This window comes from Carassius carassius, chromosome 33 (assembly GCF_963082965.1).
Source record: "Carassius carassius chromosome 33, fCarCar2.1, whole genome shotgun sequence".
Lineage (NCBI taxonomy): Eukaryota > Metazoa > Chordata > Actinopteri > Cypriniformes > Cyprinidae > Carassius > Carassius carassius.
In genome coordinates, this window is record NC_081787.1 from 14,204,095 (window position 1) to 14,222,439 (window position 18,345).

Consider the following 18,345-nt stretch of genomic DNA (forward strand, 5'->3'; position numbering starts at 1 on the left):
TCTGATTGGTAAAGTAATGATGATAGCTATAACTTAGCAATCAGCATATCAAGACAGGACCTTAAAGAAAGCTACATGTTCACATAGAAGGCGGATAACGATATGAAATATGATGAAAAAAGCACCTGTACCTGTTAGGACGTAATGACTAAAATGTGCGCACGATTAACCTAGAATGAGGGCACAAATTATTATATCTGCAATTTACTTAAAATGAGGGAACAAATTATTAAATCGTGTGCACAATTTACTTGAAACTAGGGAATGAATTATGAAATCATGCGCACAATCTAGTAAATTGAAGGAACAAATACAACCCGAATTCCGGAAAAGTTGGGACATTTTTTAAATTTTAATAAAATGAAAACTAAAAGACTTTCAAATCACATGAGCCAATATTTTATTCACAATAGAACATAGATAACATAGCAAATGTTTAAACTGAGAAAGTTTACAATTTTATGCACAAAATGAGCTCATTTCAATTTTGATTTCTGCTACAGGTCTCAAAATAGTTGGGACGGGGCATGTTTACCATAGTGTAGCATCTCCTTTTCTTTTCAAAACAGTTAGAAGACGTCTGGGCATTGAGGCTATGAGTTGCTGGAGTTTTGCTGTTGGAATTTGGTCCCATTCTTTCCTTATATAGATTTCCAGCTGCTGAAGAGTTCGTGGTCGTCTTTGACGTATTTTTCGTTTAATGATGCGCCAAATGTTCTCTATAGGTGAAAGATCTGGACTGCAGGCAGGCCAGGTTAGCACCCGGACTCTTCTACGACGAAGCCATGCTGTTGTTATAGCTGCAGTATGTGGTTTTGCATTGTCCTGCTGAAATAAACAAGGTCTTCCCTGAAATAGACGTTGTTTGGAGGGAAGCATATGTTGCTCTAAAACCTTTATATACCTTTCAGCATTCACAGAGCCTTCCAAAACATGCAAGCTGCCCATACCGTATGCACTTATGCACCCCCATACCATCAGAGATGTTGGCTTTTGAACTGAACGCTGATAACATGCTGGAAGGTCTCCCTCCTCTTTAGCCAGGAGGACACGGCGTCCGTGATTTCCAACAAGAATGTCAAATTTGGACTCGTCTGACCATAAAACACTATTCCACTTTGAAATAGTCCTTTGTAAATGAGCCTTGGCCCACAGGACACGACTGCGCTTCTGGACCATGTTCACATATGGCTTCCTTTTTGCATGATAGAGCTTTAGTTGGCATCTGCTGATGGCACGGCGGATTGTGTTTACCGACAGTGGTTTCTGAAAGTATTCCTGGGCCCATTTAGTAATGTCATTGACACAATCATGCCGATGAGTGATGCAGTGTCGTCTGAGAGCCCGAAGACCACGGGCATCCAATAAAGGTCTCCGGCCTTGTCCCTTACACACAGAGATTTCTCCAGTTTCTCTGAATCTTTTGATGATGTTATGCACTGTAGATGATGAGATTTGCAAAGCCTTTGCAATTTGACGTTGAGGAACATTGTTTTTAAAGTTTTCCACAATTTTTTTACGCAGTCTTTCACAGATTGGAGAGCCTCTGCCGATCTTTACTTCTGAGAGACTCTGCTTCTCTAAGACAAAGCTTTTATAGCTAATCATGTTACAGACCTGATATCAATTAACTTAATTAATCACTAGATGTTCTCCCAGCTGAATCTTTTCAAAACTGCTTGCTTTTTTAGCCATTTGTTGCCCCCGTGCCAACTTTTTTGAGACCTGTAGCAGGCATTAAATTTTAAATGAGCTAATTAAGTGGATAAAAGTGTAAAATTTCTCAGTTTAAACATTTGCTACATTATCTATGTTCTATTGTGAATAAAATATTGGCTCATGTGATTTGAAATTCCTTTAGTTTTCATTTTATAAAAATTTAAAAAACGTCCCAACTTTTCCGGAATTCGGGTTGTAAGTAAATCGTGCGCACATTCTAGTAAATTGAGGGAACAAATTAATAAATCGTGCCCACAATTTATTTTTTTCTTGCAAGTCATGTGCGGGGCTCTGTATTTACTAATTAGCTACTGAATGCATGGCAGGAGAAGCTTGCAATCTGCAATCACGATAAATGCTCAGATTTGGAAAACTGTAATTTTTAAATTGATGCTAAAATATATACAAGACATTACCAGTCCAGTTTTCCCCCAATATCCACGGAGCCTGTGAGATGCATGGTAACAGAATCTGATGAAAAATATAAGTATACATTAATTGCCACTGCACAGCTATGAATAAACGGGCCACACATTTAGCCTAAATGTGTGAACTACTCAGACTCTTGAGGAGAAATGAAAATGCTCCCTAGAGCCAGAGGTAAGGGCCAGAATCTGAGTAAACATATTTAGCATTTCTCAAAAACCTCTTGCAGATCATGTGCTAATTGCTGCAATAAGGAATCAAGAGGGCATGAAGAACCCAGACAGCATCTTTTCAATAATGTAATTAGATGCAGAACAATTAGCCAGTTTTAAGGCTGCATGACCTACACATGGCAAAAGATACCTTTCTTAGCTCTTTTAGATTCTCTTGGCTTACTCTGGAGAGGCCAGAGACTCTCCAAACAAAAAACTGGACCATTTTATGCTTTCATGGCCTGTCAACCTCCATCAGGACTGAGATCTATACCCATGTGACCGATGTACTCCCCCAGACCTGGAGAGTTTGAACAACACAAGTCAACGCTGACAAGCTCTATTCACTCACACATCAGTAAACCACTTCAGACCAGATTCAACCATACTAACTCCATCAGAGAGAAGAAACCATAGTGTCTTAACCATAGTTTACTTGCCCCCAACTCAGTTATTAAAGTGAATTATTCATGCAATAAACTATTGTTGAAACCACAAACAATAAATTATGTTATTTACAGATTTTCAGCTGAAACTCTCTCATCACAATATCTTGCACCACAGACAAAGTCAGATCAAATGTGGCAATGAATGATGGAGGAACATAACTGCTTGAATTTTGACTTGTGCCCTGTTCACACATACAGCTATTTTATCAATTGAGGTCAGCAGGTCACTGTACTATTGACTCCTTTTGGTAAAATATAATTGATGGGCTCTATTATTGGCCATATTCATTTTATTTTTTTTATTGTAAAATACATTATTATTGCATTTAATTAGTCTATTATATATATATATATATATATATATATATATAGGGTTGCACATAATTTTTTCAGCCTGGTTCTCATAAGAGAACCTGGAGATTTGGTTTGGTCCTTACACTGCATATAGCGTGACCCATTAACTTTATCTATAAAAAATGAATTAATAATAGTTATAATATTATTGCACTTTATTATTATTATCTTTTTTATAAAATAATAGTAAATAAACTAAATAATAGTGTGTGATAATATTATTAAAAATAAAAGGCATCCCTAGTGTTAAATACAAATACATTTATTTTATAGTAAACTTAAAAATAAAATGCTAATATTAACTACTACTTTCTTTATTTGCCTCTTTAAGAAGAATCGCTTTATGTATTCCCGAATTTTAAAATGCTTTGGATAAAAGCGTCTAAAAATAAATAAATAAAAACGTTTTCATCATATTCAAACTTAAAATCAGCAGGCTTTTATTTTGTCAGGTTGCCGGCAAGTAAGTATACGCGCTTCCGGATTTAGCACTGCTGATGATTAAAGAGTGTCAGTGGATGAATGTCACAGTTTTGCGTCGTGCTTTGAAAACGGCATGGCATAGCCTAGATTTATGCTTTTAGGTTGAAAATAAAACTTATATAGTACTGTTTGTGATCTAAAATGGTAATTGTGTAATAACAGCTGTCAACCATGTCGGTACGCGAATGCAATGCCAGAACATATTTATATAACAAATTTTTTATTTTGGTATATATATTGGTATATATATATATATATATATATATATATATATATATATATATATATATATATATATATATATATATATACTGTATATAAATTATTATTATTATTTTTTTTTTTGCAGGGAAAGTTTTTGTGCATGAATTGTAATGCATAATATAATACATAATATCATGAACAAGATTAATGAGTTTTATTTAATGCATGAATCAAACTCGCTGAGAATACTAGCAATTTCTGATATAGTTTATTTGCATCATTTTGTATTATATTGCTGTATGTGGGCCGAGACAAATTACACAGAATGGTGAAATTGCTCACAGTAACATTTTATTAATGCTCATTTGCATAAAGGTACACTTTTCTCAGCTCAGTGTTTTGATGCCGACATTAAATTGATTTGCCTTGATGCTGCAAATCACTGTCAGTGTGAATGCCCCTAAACAGGATCACTGAGTATAGAAGTGGACTGAGAAAACTTACTGACAAGCGCCCATGCCATGGAAAAACATGTCAGGATCAGGTGAATCTGAGAAGCTTATATCTGTGGGTAAATTGCACATTGAAGGTCGAACCGACTAAGCAAATGCACATATTCAAACACCCTTTATGGCAGGTATCTAAAGCACAAGCTCACAGCATGAACCCTAGTTTAACAAACATGTACTGTTTATAAAGTAGCATTTTTCAAACTTTTAAAGAAAACATTTGTTCAAAGTGTCAGGAGCTGAATAGAGATGGTGTGAAGGAGTCAGACAAAATGCCTTTATTATCTTTTTATCTTTAGTTTAAAAGAAAAGTGAAAGTAGCAATACACATTTTTTTTCATTCCCTGTAGGGCTTTTCCCGCCTCGCCCAAACACCTGCTGAGATCGGTGAAAGGGCACAGGGGCAGAAAGAGGCTGCCATTTTCATTCCAAAACCTTCTACCTGTCTTTTGCTCAAAAACAGTGTTTAACAGTGAGTTTCTGGCAAAAAAGCTTCTTTTGCAAGTGCATTGTTGTTGTTTTTTTCATCTCGAACCACATGTTAAAATTGTCGGCCTTTGTTGAATGTCAGCACAAACTGAGTCAAATTGAAATGTCAGAGGAAGATGAGACTAAAAAGGAAATGGAAACAGAGCAGACGTGCTAAACATCAGTGTAAAAGGTTGGAACACACTGCTATTTTCCTCATTTAGTTTGCAAGCTTTACTTTTACTCAGAATCTTTCAATAGGTGTCATTTCTTATGGCATAAGGGTTGTCTTAGCCTTCCATATGGAGTTTTTAATTTATAACCAAAGACTCAAGGCTTTTACCTATATTGGGAGCACTAATTTATTCTCTATTAGGATAGGATTTCTTATTTGGGACAAAAACCCCAAATAAGAAAAGAAGGCATTTGGTCTGCATGTTGTTCTTTTGAACTTTCTACTCATCTAACTAACAAACAAACAAATAAATGAATGAATGAATGTAACATAACACATCTTTCACTGGCTTGAACACTATGGGCAGTCCGTTGAGTCTGGGGATTCACCTACTTTAGCAATATAACTTGTTTTTTTGGATGTTTTTGCATCCACAGCAGGGGCAGACTGGCCATCTGTGTGATCTGGAGAATCACAGAATGGCCGGTACTCCAGGACGGCCGGCCCACCACCCGCCACGCATGCAATCATCACCTGTTTTTTCCCCCCACTAATCTGTTTCACACTCCAGTACTGTAGGTGGCAGCAATGCGCCTTTATGTTGGATGCCAGCTGCACTGGCCGTGGCCACCAAGTAAGGAGAAGAAGAAGTGGAAGAGTAGGAAGAAACCAACAGAGCAAATACGTTAGATAGAAGAAGCATAGAAACAAACAAACAAACAAACAAAGTGCATAACGCGGCCGCGGGTAAAAAACGGAGAGAAAAGTGTGGGGCTGAGAAGGCGAGAGAAAGAAAATTGCGGAATTTAGATATTGAAGCCACTAAATGTCACAAACTAACTGAAATATTTAGCAGCACAGCCAGCAGCAGCACCTCGCAGTTAAATATTAGCAGCAGTGAAGAAGTGAGCCAGACAGCTATGCAGCAACATGCCACCAGTGATGATGATGAGGGACAGAAAGATGAGCTGGTTCCAAAGGCAGATCCAGGGCAAGTAAGTATGGAACATACAGGAGACGGGAGAAAGAGAGTTACTTGCTAGGGATGATGTTAGGAAGTGATATTCAGGTTGCTACATTTTTAATGATTACAGTAGTTAAAACAGCTAAACTTCAACATTTTAGCTGTAAAATATTAAGAAATATGTTGTGCTTTTATTTTTTAAAATGTTGGTAACGTTACAGTTAAGCTAACAAACTTTGATAATTTTGAATACAGAAGTTACATTTGTAATGGTGTATTTTCATTTAGATGTGGTATTATTATTTGTGCAGTAATATTAATTACTGCATAAATTAATTAAAATTATTAAGTAATAAATTCATTTTAAGACAGCATGGAATAGATTGTATAATATGCTGTTATAACAGCATATTATATAATCTATTCCATGCTATCTTGGAATAAAACCTGTTTTTGTTTTTTTTATCCATTCCATCATTTGTTTATATTCAGGTTGAGTTTAGACCAAGAGCAGAGAAAGACACCAACTCAAAATATTAATGTAGAATAATATGCTTTTAAATAATATAACATCAGTGCTATTGCTATAATTTGGATGGTATAGTATCATTAGCCACAATTAAAGTCTTGTAACACTTATGCCAGGCGTTATTGTTGTTGTTGTCAAGCTTCTGCGTGCCGATTGCTTTGGGCTGGGCCTAGTCAAAGTCCAGGGCCATTTTTTAGTCCCAGTCCGTCCCTGATCCACAGGGTGTAGTTACAGCATCCTGATAACTAGACTATGCTAACCGGCCAAATCTGGACCCACTGGTGGCACTATGCCACTACTGACTAATTAAATATAATGAGAGAAAGAAGACTGGGTGCTACAAAATAATATAAACACAAGAAACAGAAAACACATCTTCCTACTGTTAAGTCCTCTGTAGTTGCAAGCAACATTAAACACATCATAGCTCTGACTGTGAAAAATTGAAGAAATAGTTCATCAGAGGTAGAAAGTAACGAATTAAATTTACTCGCGTTACTGTAATTGAGTAGCTTTTTTGTGTACTAATACTTTTTAAAGTAATTTTTTAAATCTGTAATTTTACTTTTACTTAAGTATATTTAGTTTGAAGTATTGTACTTCGCTACATTTTAAAACACATTAATTACTGAGTAAAAAAAATAAATAATAATAAATAAATAAATCGCTCCCTGGAAACTACGTCAGTAAATAATGGGCAGGAGGGCAAACTGGCGCTAAAATCACAAGAAAGATGCAGACGGACAAAACAGGCGTTAGTGGTGCAGACACCGCTGAAAACGAAACCCCGTCATATTCTGAAGTTGAACTCGAAAGAAATGAAGTGAACCCCTGGCCATATGTATGCTCTATTATGCAGTGTAAACTGTACTTGCCTAGGAAGACCAAACTAGCAGCTTATAAAATCTCGACAAGACATCAACCCTTCGCAAGAATGTAGAGGTAAGCTAAATAATTGCATCGTTGCATTGGTGGTTAAAATTAAGCTTTGACATTTTAGCAAGAGGTTTTGCACAAATTAGCCAAAAAGACAGTGGTGAGGAGTGTGCTATTTTTGTTTTAATGATGTGCACGCGCATTTATAGTGCGTTCTTTCACTGTGTGATTCAGTCTCCTAAAATGCATTTAGAATGATCACAAAATGTAAGATATAGGGGCAGAAAATTCACATATTTATATAATTTCATATATTAAATCAAAATCACACAAAGAATGCCATCTTTTCCTCCAAAAATCATCATGAATATATACATACATATATATAACAGTTCAGTAAACAAGTTAATTAAGAGACTTGCATTTTAGACACCATATTGCCTTTTTTAGCTCTATTTCTACAACAGAAAATAATTCCAAACACCGCCACCAAAGCACAGTTTTGCGTCTCTGAGCAACGTGACAGTGTTTCGTTCCTGAATGAATCAACCGTTTAAATGATTCGGTTCAATCGCAATGACTCACTTATTAACAGAGACTTGCTGACACATACTGGCCATTTTAATTTCACATTTAAAGTATCTTTTGATTTTTTTAAATAATTAATTTCCTATCATTTTAAATGAGTATTCAACATTTTATGTCTTGTATATCAAAACATTATTCATGCATTTGTAGCTGCAGGTTAAATGCATTCTTGTCCTGCACTAAACAGTGTAATACATCTAAATGCCACTTCCAATGAATCTTCTGCATTTCCTCTGCATTAAAAGATGAGTTTGTTGATAATGATTTGCCTGGTAACAGCCCAAATGTTTTATTATTCTAAATAACTGATTCCTTTAATTAAAAACAACTAGTTTGAGATTAATAGACCTATCCCAGGGGTGTCAAACTCAGTTCCTGGAGGGTCGTAGCCCTGCAGCGTTTAGTTCTAACCCTGCTCCAGCACACATATCATGTAGTTTTCAAATAAACATAAATGATTAGATTAGCTGGATCAGGTGTGTTTAATTAGGGTTATATCTAAACTGTGCAGGACTGTGGCCCTCCAGGAACTGAGTTTGACACCCTTGGCCTGTCCCATTTTGACTCCCTCCCACTGTTAAAATGTAACTAAGTAATTTTTATTTAAAAGTTTAAATGAGCTACTTTTTACTTTTACTTGAGTAGATTTTTAGACGGGTACTTTTACTTGTACTTAAGTAAAAGTTCATTAATGTAATGGTACTTTTACTTGAGTAGAATATTTTTGTACTCTTTCCACCTCTGTAGTTCATGCAAAAATGAAAATGTGCTGTTTATTTACTCACCCTGAGACCAATTAGCTGATAAACTATTGTTATGTTTCATAAGACCCAATATATCATAAGGAGATGTGGGTATTAATATTGTGTTTCTTGTACCTGCTTACTCTCACGGAACCCAAGTGATGGAACCCCTTGACGTGCATTTTATAAATCAAAAGGAACATAGTTTCAGCTATAAAAATCATCTTTAGTGTTCTTTCTAAAGAATAAAAAATGAAAAAAGTCACATATCTTGGATGGTATGAGGGTGAGTCAATTAAATTCATTTTTCAGTGAACCATTCTTTTAAATCATTGACTAAATCAGTAGTTCTCAACTTACTCACTGAACTGCAAGTCGGCAAATCGGAAGTAGTGCAATTAGATGGAAATAGTGAGTTGGAATGATTAAGTTCCTCAAAAGTCCTATTCCTAATCAAAAAGAGAGTATTCTGCTTCCACTTGGAATGTACAAATATCCAAATTACATAAAATATTGCACAATGAAATAAAAAAATGCTTACGGCTGTAACCAAGACTGAAATTGTGCTCATAGTTTCTTCAATAAATACAGCAATTATCCATTGTGATATTAACAAATGACACTGAAAATAAGTGTCACAGTTACTGAAGGTGCATCCAGCCCTAATGGAGCTAATTATGCAGCTGAAAGTTTCTCCTAGCTTTAACTCCTAGTCTTAAACATCTTCTTTTTTTTTTTTTTCAAAACCCAACACTCACCAAAAGCTGTGTAGAACTCCTCTCTGGTCAGGTGTTCATCATCGTTTACATCGTTATATTTGAACAGATCGAACAGAGTGCATTCTGACGCCATACTGCTCAGACCCTCCTGTTTGATGACCTGCACGAAAACAAGATTAAAGATCATTAAATTCAAAGCAGAAGCTACTGTTTGATGCTTTAATAAAAAGCAAATGTGTTTGGTGTGCTGAATGTAGCTCATGGTAATATTAACAAATGTTGATGTTTGAATTTAAGGGCATGTTTGTTTACACAATTTTATTGCCATCTTGGGTCTCCACATGACGTCTGATGTAAAATCTCCATTTTGAAGCAAAAGCACTGCTCTAGTGTACCATTCTGAATAATTAAAGATGTGATTCCTATCTGCATCAGACACTGTGAATCCTGTCAGCTGGCAAACATCCAGAACTGAGCAAGATTTTATAACAGCCTTATGCTGGAAAACATGAGGGATTCCTGTAAAATGTTCTACCATACATTCATCCATGCCAGAAATATCTGATGTTAATTACAGTTAGTGAAAGAAAGCTGGAGGGTTTGTTTATAATGCATGTTAGGGGTTAGATTCACTGTGGTTTACAAAATGCCTTTAGCATATGCATACGAACAATCATAATTAACTTATGAAATAAATTATATATCCACATATACCAGACGTGATCTTCGGACCATCTCCTTGAAGCTTTTTCATAGCCACCCTTACAAAAAAGAAGTTCATTCAAGTGTGCTATTAGTTTACTTCTTTTAAACTGAAAATAGGAAAGTATGCTTTTAGTTTACTTTTTATGTACCTCTCAGAAATGGGCTTTATGTACTCCTCAGAAATATACTTAAAATGAAGTATAGACCTTTTTCATGGAACGCGAAATTACCCATTATGCTTTGCGCGTACGCGTATGTAGGATGCTTCGAACTTCCGGTTCGCAACTAGATGCGTTTAATTAGCCGTTACAGAGATTTTGGACCGCTCTGAAACCACATTTGTAATCGGTTTTACTTACTTTTAACGGCCATAATGTCAACAAACAACGGCAACATTAGTTCGCGGTGGCAGCATGGTCAAGTCTATTTAACAAAAACCGTAAACAATGTAACTTTGTCTGTTCCACATCCTACGAAGTTGACCAGCGCCACCTCCTGGTTTGATGATATGAAACAATGGCCAGCAGTCACATATGTTGACATATTCAATTATCTTGTTTTGTCTGAGGGTGTGGATGGCGAGGAACTTAGAAATTATAAAAGTACCAAAGCATATAGTTATCTACACAGTAACAAAATTGGACGAATTCTTTGCCATAAACATCAGCAGTTCACATTACTGAAAGCGGAGGTAGAGCCGAGTCAGGCTATTAATAAACCAAACCACATCGCGTGGGTTATGTTACAAAATAACGGAGTAGTGGAAACAGCTGGATGCTCCTGTGTAGCTGGTCCTGGCAGGTCTTGTAGTCATGCTGCTGCTGTGTTGTGGAAGGTGGGTATTTATAAATACAGCAACATTTCTAATGTAGCTAAACGCAAACCTAACAATACTAGAGGGTAATAATATGGCAAAACACCTGCCCACTTCAAGCACTGACTACGTGATACAATGTAAAGACGTATTTTTAGAGCAGTATTTAACCAATTATACATTTCAGTTATAACTAAATTGTTTAGCTCTAAAAAAGTGCTAATGGGGATGCTTTGTTTAATAATAAAGTAAACAATATGTTCTGGTTTTTGAAAGGTGCAAAATGCAGTGGTCAGTGGTATGACAGGGCTATCTTGCACTGATGAGCAGTGTAGATGGAATGCAGGAACCAGAAGAAACCTTGAACAGAAAAGAATCAGTCAGATGACCTTTAGACGTCACAAAGCTGAGGATGTATATGGTGCCAATTCAACAAGGGAGGGAGAAAGGCTACCATCTACACCAAGCTATGACACACATCAAGACTTCAGGGAGAGAGTCAGTTCTTCAGACACAAAACCACTTTTTGAATTAAAAAACAGTCTTTTGGAAAAATGCTACACTGCCAATGTATCAGTGGAAGGAGATGACACTGAGAGCTTAGAAGTCCACCAGCCACATGGAGAGACTTTGACTTGCTGTAAATGTAAAGCATTTTACAGCAAATACATAGAACTGAACTTTGACCAGGCAGCTGAATTGGAGATTCAAACACAAAATCAGAGTTTGTCAGAGGTGTGGCATAGTGCAAGACAGCCCAGGATCACTGCTAGTTCAGCTAAAAGTGTACCAGTGCGAGCAACAACAAATCCTGATAAATTCATGAGAGAGCATCTCTTTCCTACCTTTCGAGGTAATGCAGCTACAAAGTATGGAAATGAGAAAGAGGCAATAGCTTGTAGCTTTCTTGTAGAAAAAGGTCTACAGGTCTCCCACTCAGGTATCAGGGTCAGCCTGGCAGAACCATGGCTGTCTGCAAGCCCTGATGGCATAATAAATGGTATGGAACTACTGGAAATAAAGTGTCCCGTTCCCAAGAACAACACTGCCTCTCTAGCAGATCATTTCACTATAAATAATAGTGATATCAAAATGGTTGATGGCAAGCCTGAATTACAGAAGAACGGAGTCAGGGGCTTCTACAGTCAGATACAATTAGGCATGTTTTGTACAGGGCTGAGAATGGCAAAACTGTTTGTCTGGTCTCCAAAGGAACACATTCTGATAAATGTACCATACGATGCAGAGTATTTAACAGACCAGGTTACTCGACTAAGAGGCTTTTACTTCTCAGTGATGCTTCCTAGAGTAGTGGATGAATTCACTGCTGGACGATTCAAACTGAATGACAAATACTTACATATAGTCAAAAAAGATTAACCTACTGGTGAACAAATATTAACAGTTTTAAAAACTGTACAGATGTTGACATGGAGAAAAAGTTTTTATTGTGTCAAGGCAAGTTTTAACATTTTTTTTATGTATGTGATATTTTCTTGTTTACAGGGTTTGCACTTAGAAAGTCTTGCGTGTTATTTATTTATATTAGATTAAAGTGTATATATGTACATAGCACAAGGAAACAGAAAACACACTGAGATGGATTTTTGAGAAGTTAAAATGTCAAGTATTGTTATTAAACACATATATACATATATGTACATGACTAATGCAGCAGTGTGAGCATCAAATGAAAAGTTAATCCAGAAATTAAAATCTTGTCATTATTTTCTCACCGTCATGTCAGTCCAAACTTGTATAGTTTTTTTCTTCTGTTGAACAATGATTTATTTTGGAGAATGTTGGTAACCAGACAGTTGATGGTAACCATTGACTTCATAGTGAAAAAAAAAAGACTATGGAAGTCTGATTACTATCAACTGTCTGGTTACCAACATTCTTCAAAATAAATCATGAGAGCGAGTTGAAGAAGACAACATTTCATTTTAAAATAACTTAATTATCTGCTTCACGGATTAGATCACCACGCAAATTCACTAAAGCTGCACATATACGCAGAATTTTATCTATCTTTGGCATAAGGGTGATAGGCAAGGTTTGTGATAACACCTTGTATACTTTCAGTCTCCTAATTGCACGTTCAACATGTATCCTTACATTTGCAATCCTGCGGCTACATGTGACTTTTTCTTCTGTTAGCTGCATTTTGTTGGCAAAGTGAGGAATTATCATATTGACTTTTCTTTCAAACAACAAGTCTCTAATCAAAAAACCCCTGTCCACCATCACTTCATCTCCTGGATGGAGGTATTCGAGAATGCCAGAATCACACGTGATGAATTTGTCACTACAGCGTCCCCCATATGCTGCAGATATAAACATTACTAGACCACATGGTGCAATAGCCACTAAATACTTGATGGTGTTGCAAGCATAGTAGTGGCTGTATGATTCAGACCTTGAGTCTAGGTTCCCTGGTCTTTGGACTTCACTTTCACTGCAGTCTAAGATACAGGTAACATTGGGATAATGTTGCTTGTATGCCTCTGGTGTTGTGGCCCCGATTGTCTCTTTGGGGAGCCATGGTATCAGTTCCTTTAAGACTGCAGCCATGGTGTCAATCCAAAAAGAAATTATCTTGCTCACTTGACTCACTGATATACGGAATCGAATGGCAAGATCTTCTATCAACAGGTTTAATTTCAGCTTCATTAATGTGAGCAAGATTTGCTGTTCAATTTCAGTCTGGTAAGCCAGATTCTCATGGGGACGCAGAACAGCTACAAGGGTATGAAATGTGTGGAGAGGGAGCCCAGTGTAGAGATTTGAGTCATAGTCATTCATCAGAGTTAGAGGCTTGAATGTATCGCACTGCGTTGACTGGTTTACATAAGTTATACTGTGTTGTCTCTTAATATAACAATGCTCCTCGAAGATGTGGTCTTCCCACTGTGTTCCAACAGAGGTAAAGGTTTTAGATGTACAGCTGCTGTCATCTACATCTGTTTGCTTGGGACTGGGGACAGATGCAAGACTCTCTTCTACAGGTCTCATCTCATCCATTACATGTTGCTCTGGGTTAACACCAGCTCCTATAAATACAGAAAAGGCATTATACAGTGAAGCATCTAAAATCATATCGTTTATTATATGGTACAGGGTGAGTTTCTATTTTTAGAAAATGGTTAATTACAAAAAATGTATTACCTAATTAATTTTAGGATATAAAATGCAGAATTTTGGTTTAGCACTAACACACTTTTAATTGGCATTGTATGAAAGACAAAATGCTGACTTTCCAAATTTTGTAAACCAAAATGAGTTAATGAACAACTACTTTTAGGTATTATTTTGTTAAATGTTGTAATTTGAGCTGCAATATGGTGAACTCTCCACTGAAAGAAACCAACACTGACTGACTGATATCAGTGCCTTTGTTTTGTCTCAAGATGCTTACCAGTAATGTAATTTCTAAGGCGCGTTTATAAAAAAAAAATAAAAAAAATACTTTAATGTCCTGATTGAACTATGGCCCAATCCTGGCTTAGTTTAAGCCCTGTGTGTAAAACCAGGCCTTAAGGTCCTATACATTTACTGCTGGTAAAATAACCAGACAAACCACACTCTGCTGCCAAAATATATACACGAGTAAGAATAATTCAATTAATGAGCCAATTCTATAAATATGTTAAATAAACTAGTGTTTATTTGTGATTATCATATTTGATAACACTGAAAATACTGCAACAAAATTTTGTTTTCATAACACATGCATTAATGCTGAATATATATTGAATACACTTTGCTGAATGAAACGCTTGTCTCTCAAAGGTGTTTAAGTACACATCATGAGAACTTGGTCGTCTAGACATACTAAAATTATTGTATCATAAGCTGCATTTAATTGTGCAGTCCTTATAGGACGTTAGCCGTGTAAATAACGTTAGTAAATATTCTCACCTTCGTCCGACCACGTTCGTCGTCTTCTCTTCTTACTTAATGGACGATCATATCCAAGCCAAAGTTCAGGATATGGATTTTCTGTCGTTGGTTGTCTGTCCACAAAGTGGAATGAGCATACATGGACGTTACGAGGCGGGCATTTCAAATTAAGTGCTGCGAGCCACTGTCTTTTACCGTCGTCGTCGGATGGCATCTTGTGCAATTTAAATGGTCTTGGGCATTTACATTCTGCTCTTATTGTTGGCTTGTGATCATAACACTCTTGATCAAGAAGATTTTTGAGCTTCCTGTAGCTGTTGTGACAGCCTTTAGCAGCACAAAACTTCCCGGAGCCTCCGCGATTCGCCATTACAGTAGCTTGACAGTTACTAAACGGAAGTTCGAAGCATCCTACAGGAAGTCACTCGCCGCTATGGCGCCCTCCACGGAGAAGCGAAGAAAAAGGTCTATACTTGACTAAACTTACGAAAATTCTAAATATAGTTGAGCTATACTCCTAGAATCCGTGTTTTCATTATTATATGGTAAAGGGTGCTAGTACACATCTAATGCACAGAATGTCAAAAAAAAAAAACACACACACAAAAAAAACAAACACAAGTGAAGAAGAAAAAAGAAACAACAGATACTAACACATGTAATCTAAAATGATCATCTGACATGAGACAGCATCAAAACTGTAACGTTATGGAATAAAATGTCAACCGATAAAGAGGTAATAATTACAGTCAAGCTTTGGGGTGTTGATTGACTCCATCTATGTTTTGATTAACATTTTGAATCCAATTCATAGTCTTTTTTCAGCTTTTTGTTCAAAATGTTATTTATTTTTTTATATAAAACTTACCCACATTAAAGTGTTTAAAAAAGAATCCATGAAGCTAAAATAAAATGTTTTTGTTAACAAGCAGATACTCTGTTCTTTCCTTGGATGTTTTGTTTTCTCAGATATTCATACAACAAAATATATACAAATTCAAACCTAAATAGGGACATAGTAGTATAAATAAAGTATGATGTAAAGTTATAAATATATTTGCAGTATAAAACTACTAAACTAGTAGTTTACTGAGACTATACTTTAAAGTGTACAATTAGTAAACTATCAGTATAGCTATACATTCGCTTTTAGTATAATTGCAGTACAAACCACAAACAGAGGTAAACTAGTTGTGTACTCAAAATGTGCTACTGTTATGCTTAAAGTATACTTAAAAGTATAATTTTATATACTAGAAAGTGGGCCAATTTAGTCCCAAGGAGTATTGAAACAGTACACTTACAAGTATACTACTAGAACACTGATATTTGTATACTTGCTACTAGGGGTGTAACGATATGCGTATTCGTATTGAACTGTTCGGTACGAGGCTTTCATATGGAGATAAATCAGTAGCTAAACTCGAGAGGTTGAAGATCTGAATGTGAGAACTTTTCATATTAATATTTGTATTTGTAAGTTAAAATTTACACTCACAGCTCTGATGTGAAAAGCTGAATCTTTCAATTTGCACACACAGACAATGATCAAAACACCCGTGTTTTGAATTGGAAGTTGTAGATTAATAGTCACAAATGTGTAGAATGACATTCACACAAAGAAAATGACATACACACATGTTTAAGACATATTTACTTTTGCACTTTACTTCAGTTTCGCTGCACAACGTCAAGTCGGCACTTACAACCTCTCAGATCTGGAAGTACAAGTTCAAATCCCAGCGCTCTGACTTTTGCTACTCTTTTTGCCTATTCTGTTGCAAAACTCACTTGTGCACTTGTATATGCAGATGTGAGAGAGCAGAGCTGGGGGCGGGGCTTTGGTGCGAATGAGAACATTTTATTGGTCGATGCCCGACCAATGAACAACGCCAATTGTTTTCACTGAATATCCTTAGCTTTGACAGGATTTTAAGACACTGCATTCATTTTGCCATTCAGGTATTATCTAGTAGACAAATGCAACATATTGCAACATAATGCAACATATTTTATATGTATATCCCACTGCATATTGCAGAGTAAACTCGCTGTACTTTGCTTTGCTTTGATCTCACCGGCACGCGGTCACGTGGTTCATGGAGCTATCAATAGTACTAAACTAAACGTTTTGTCAATATGCTTGAAATGTATTAATTGGGACAGACAGTAGTTTCATTATATTTGCAGCGATTTCTAGTAATTTGTAACACTTAAAGTGCATTGATTATGCATGGATAACTACTTGACTAATGACTTGCGTTACAATAGCATTATATACTGGAAAATGTAACAGCATTATGTTCTCATACTCCTCCTTGGCAGTTAAATGTGACTAAACAATTAAGTGTAACTTTTAACCAATAAAATAACTGTACTACATGTTAACTCAGTCCTGTTTAGTTCATTTGAAGAGATCATGGTACTAAATAATATGCGCAATAATTATGATCCATGAATGACCATTTGAAATATAACATTTTGTAATATGGTTATAATTTATACTACAATAACTGTAGTATTTAGGTTTAAATTCCAGTGCAAAGAGGCACGCTTTAAATTAGAGGCATTTGGTGGCCAGAAAGATAATATTCATATGCAATTCCATTGCTTAAACACTAGATGGCCTTGTTGATGTTTAATAAATACATGTATTTAGCTCTACTAGTTGCTCAAAACAGTATTTCTGGTCATAAGTGCTTATTTTTTAGGTTTTGCTGTTTAATGTACATTTAGACATTATTAAACACTCGATTTTTATTTAAAAAAAATTTATAATAATAATGTTGCATTTAAAAAGATTCATTACTGACAAGAAAATTAGGAATTTAACTCAATGAAGATGTTAAATTATTTTTACAAAACATAAAAATAATAAAAACAGCATTATATTGCAACTCTGGTACAGTGATATGCAGTGGGATATACATATAAAATATGTTGCATTATTTGTCTACCAGATAATACCTGAATGGCAAAATGAATGCAGTGTCTTAAAATCCTGTCAAAGCTAAGGATATTCAGTGAAAACAATTGGCGTTGTTCATTGGTCGGGCATCGACCAATAAAATGTTCTCATTCGCACCAAAGCCCCGCCCCCAGCTCTGCTCTCTCACATCTGCATATACAAGTGCACAAGTGAGTTTTGCAACAGAATACCGCAAAAAGAGTAGCAAAAGTCAGAGCGCTAGGATTTGAACTTGTACTTCCAGATCTGAGAGGTTGTAAGTGCCGACTTGACGTTGTGCAGCGAAACTGAAGTAAAGTGCAAAAGTAAATATGTCGTAAACATGTGTGTATGTCATTTTCTTTGTGTGAATGTCATTCTACACATTTGTAACTATTAATCTACAACTTCCAATTCAAAACACGGGTGTTTTGATCATTGTCTGTGTGTGCAAATTGAAAGATTCAACTCTTCACCTCAGAGCCATGAGTGTAAATTTTAACTTACAAATACAAATATTAATATGACAAGTTCTCACATTCAGATCTTCAACCTCTC

The 18,345-nt window shown here is 36.0% G+C and overlaps 2 protein-coding genes across 4 annotated transcripts in view; both read right to left on the minus strand.

Moving 5' to 3' along the window:
- Window positions 1–18,345, minus strand: part of LOC132113794 (follistatin-related protein 5-like) — a 165,170-nt gene that overhangs the window by 67,147 nt on the left and 79,678 nt on the right. For both annotated transcript variants that reach the window (XM_059521796.1, XM_059521795.1), the window contains exon 6: window positions 9,458–9,578. In XM_059521796.1, coding sequence (XP_059377779.1) covers window positions 9,458–9,578 — 121 coding nt within the window. The remainder of the gene's footprint in view (window positions 1–9,457; window positions 9,579–18,345) is intronic.
- Window positions 12,376–15,203, minus strand: LOC132114252 (uncharacterized). Of its 2 annotated transcripts, none has more exons than XM_059522361.1 (2): window positions 14,859–15,203; window positions 12,376–13,990 (listed from the first exon to the last, which is right to left on the minus strand). In XM_059522361.1, exons 1-2 carry the CDS (start codon window positions 15,052–15,054, stop codon window positions 12,894–12,896), a joined length of 1,293 nt encoding a protein of 430 aa, XP_059378344.1. In that variant the 5' UTR covers window positions 15,055–15,203; the 3' UTR covers window positions 12,376–12,893. The 2 variants fall into 2 exon arrangements, with proteins under 2 accessions (XP_059378344.1, XP_059378345.1); XM_059522362.1 differs by having other exon boundaries at window positions 14,873–14,993.

What these genes read in the sequence shown, in the direction of transcription:
- LOC132114252 (XM_059522361.1), bottom strand. Translation starts at nt 15,054, where the DNA reads ATGCCATCCGACGACGACGGTAAAAGACAGTGGCTCGCAGCACTTAAT. An exon ending in ACGAACGTGGTCGGACGAAG is followed by an intron (nt 13,991 to 14,858) that starts GTGAGAATATTT and finishes CTGTATTTATAG; the next exon opens with GAGCTGGTGTTAACCCAGAG.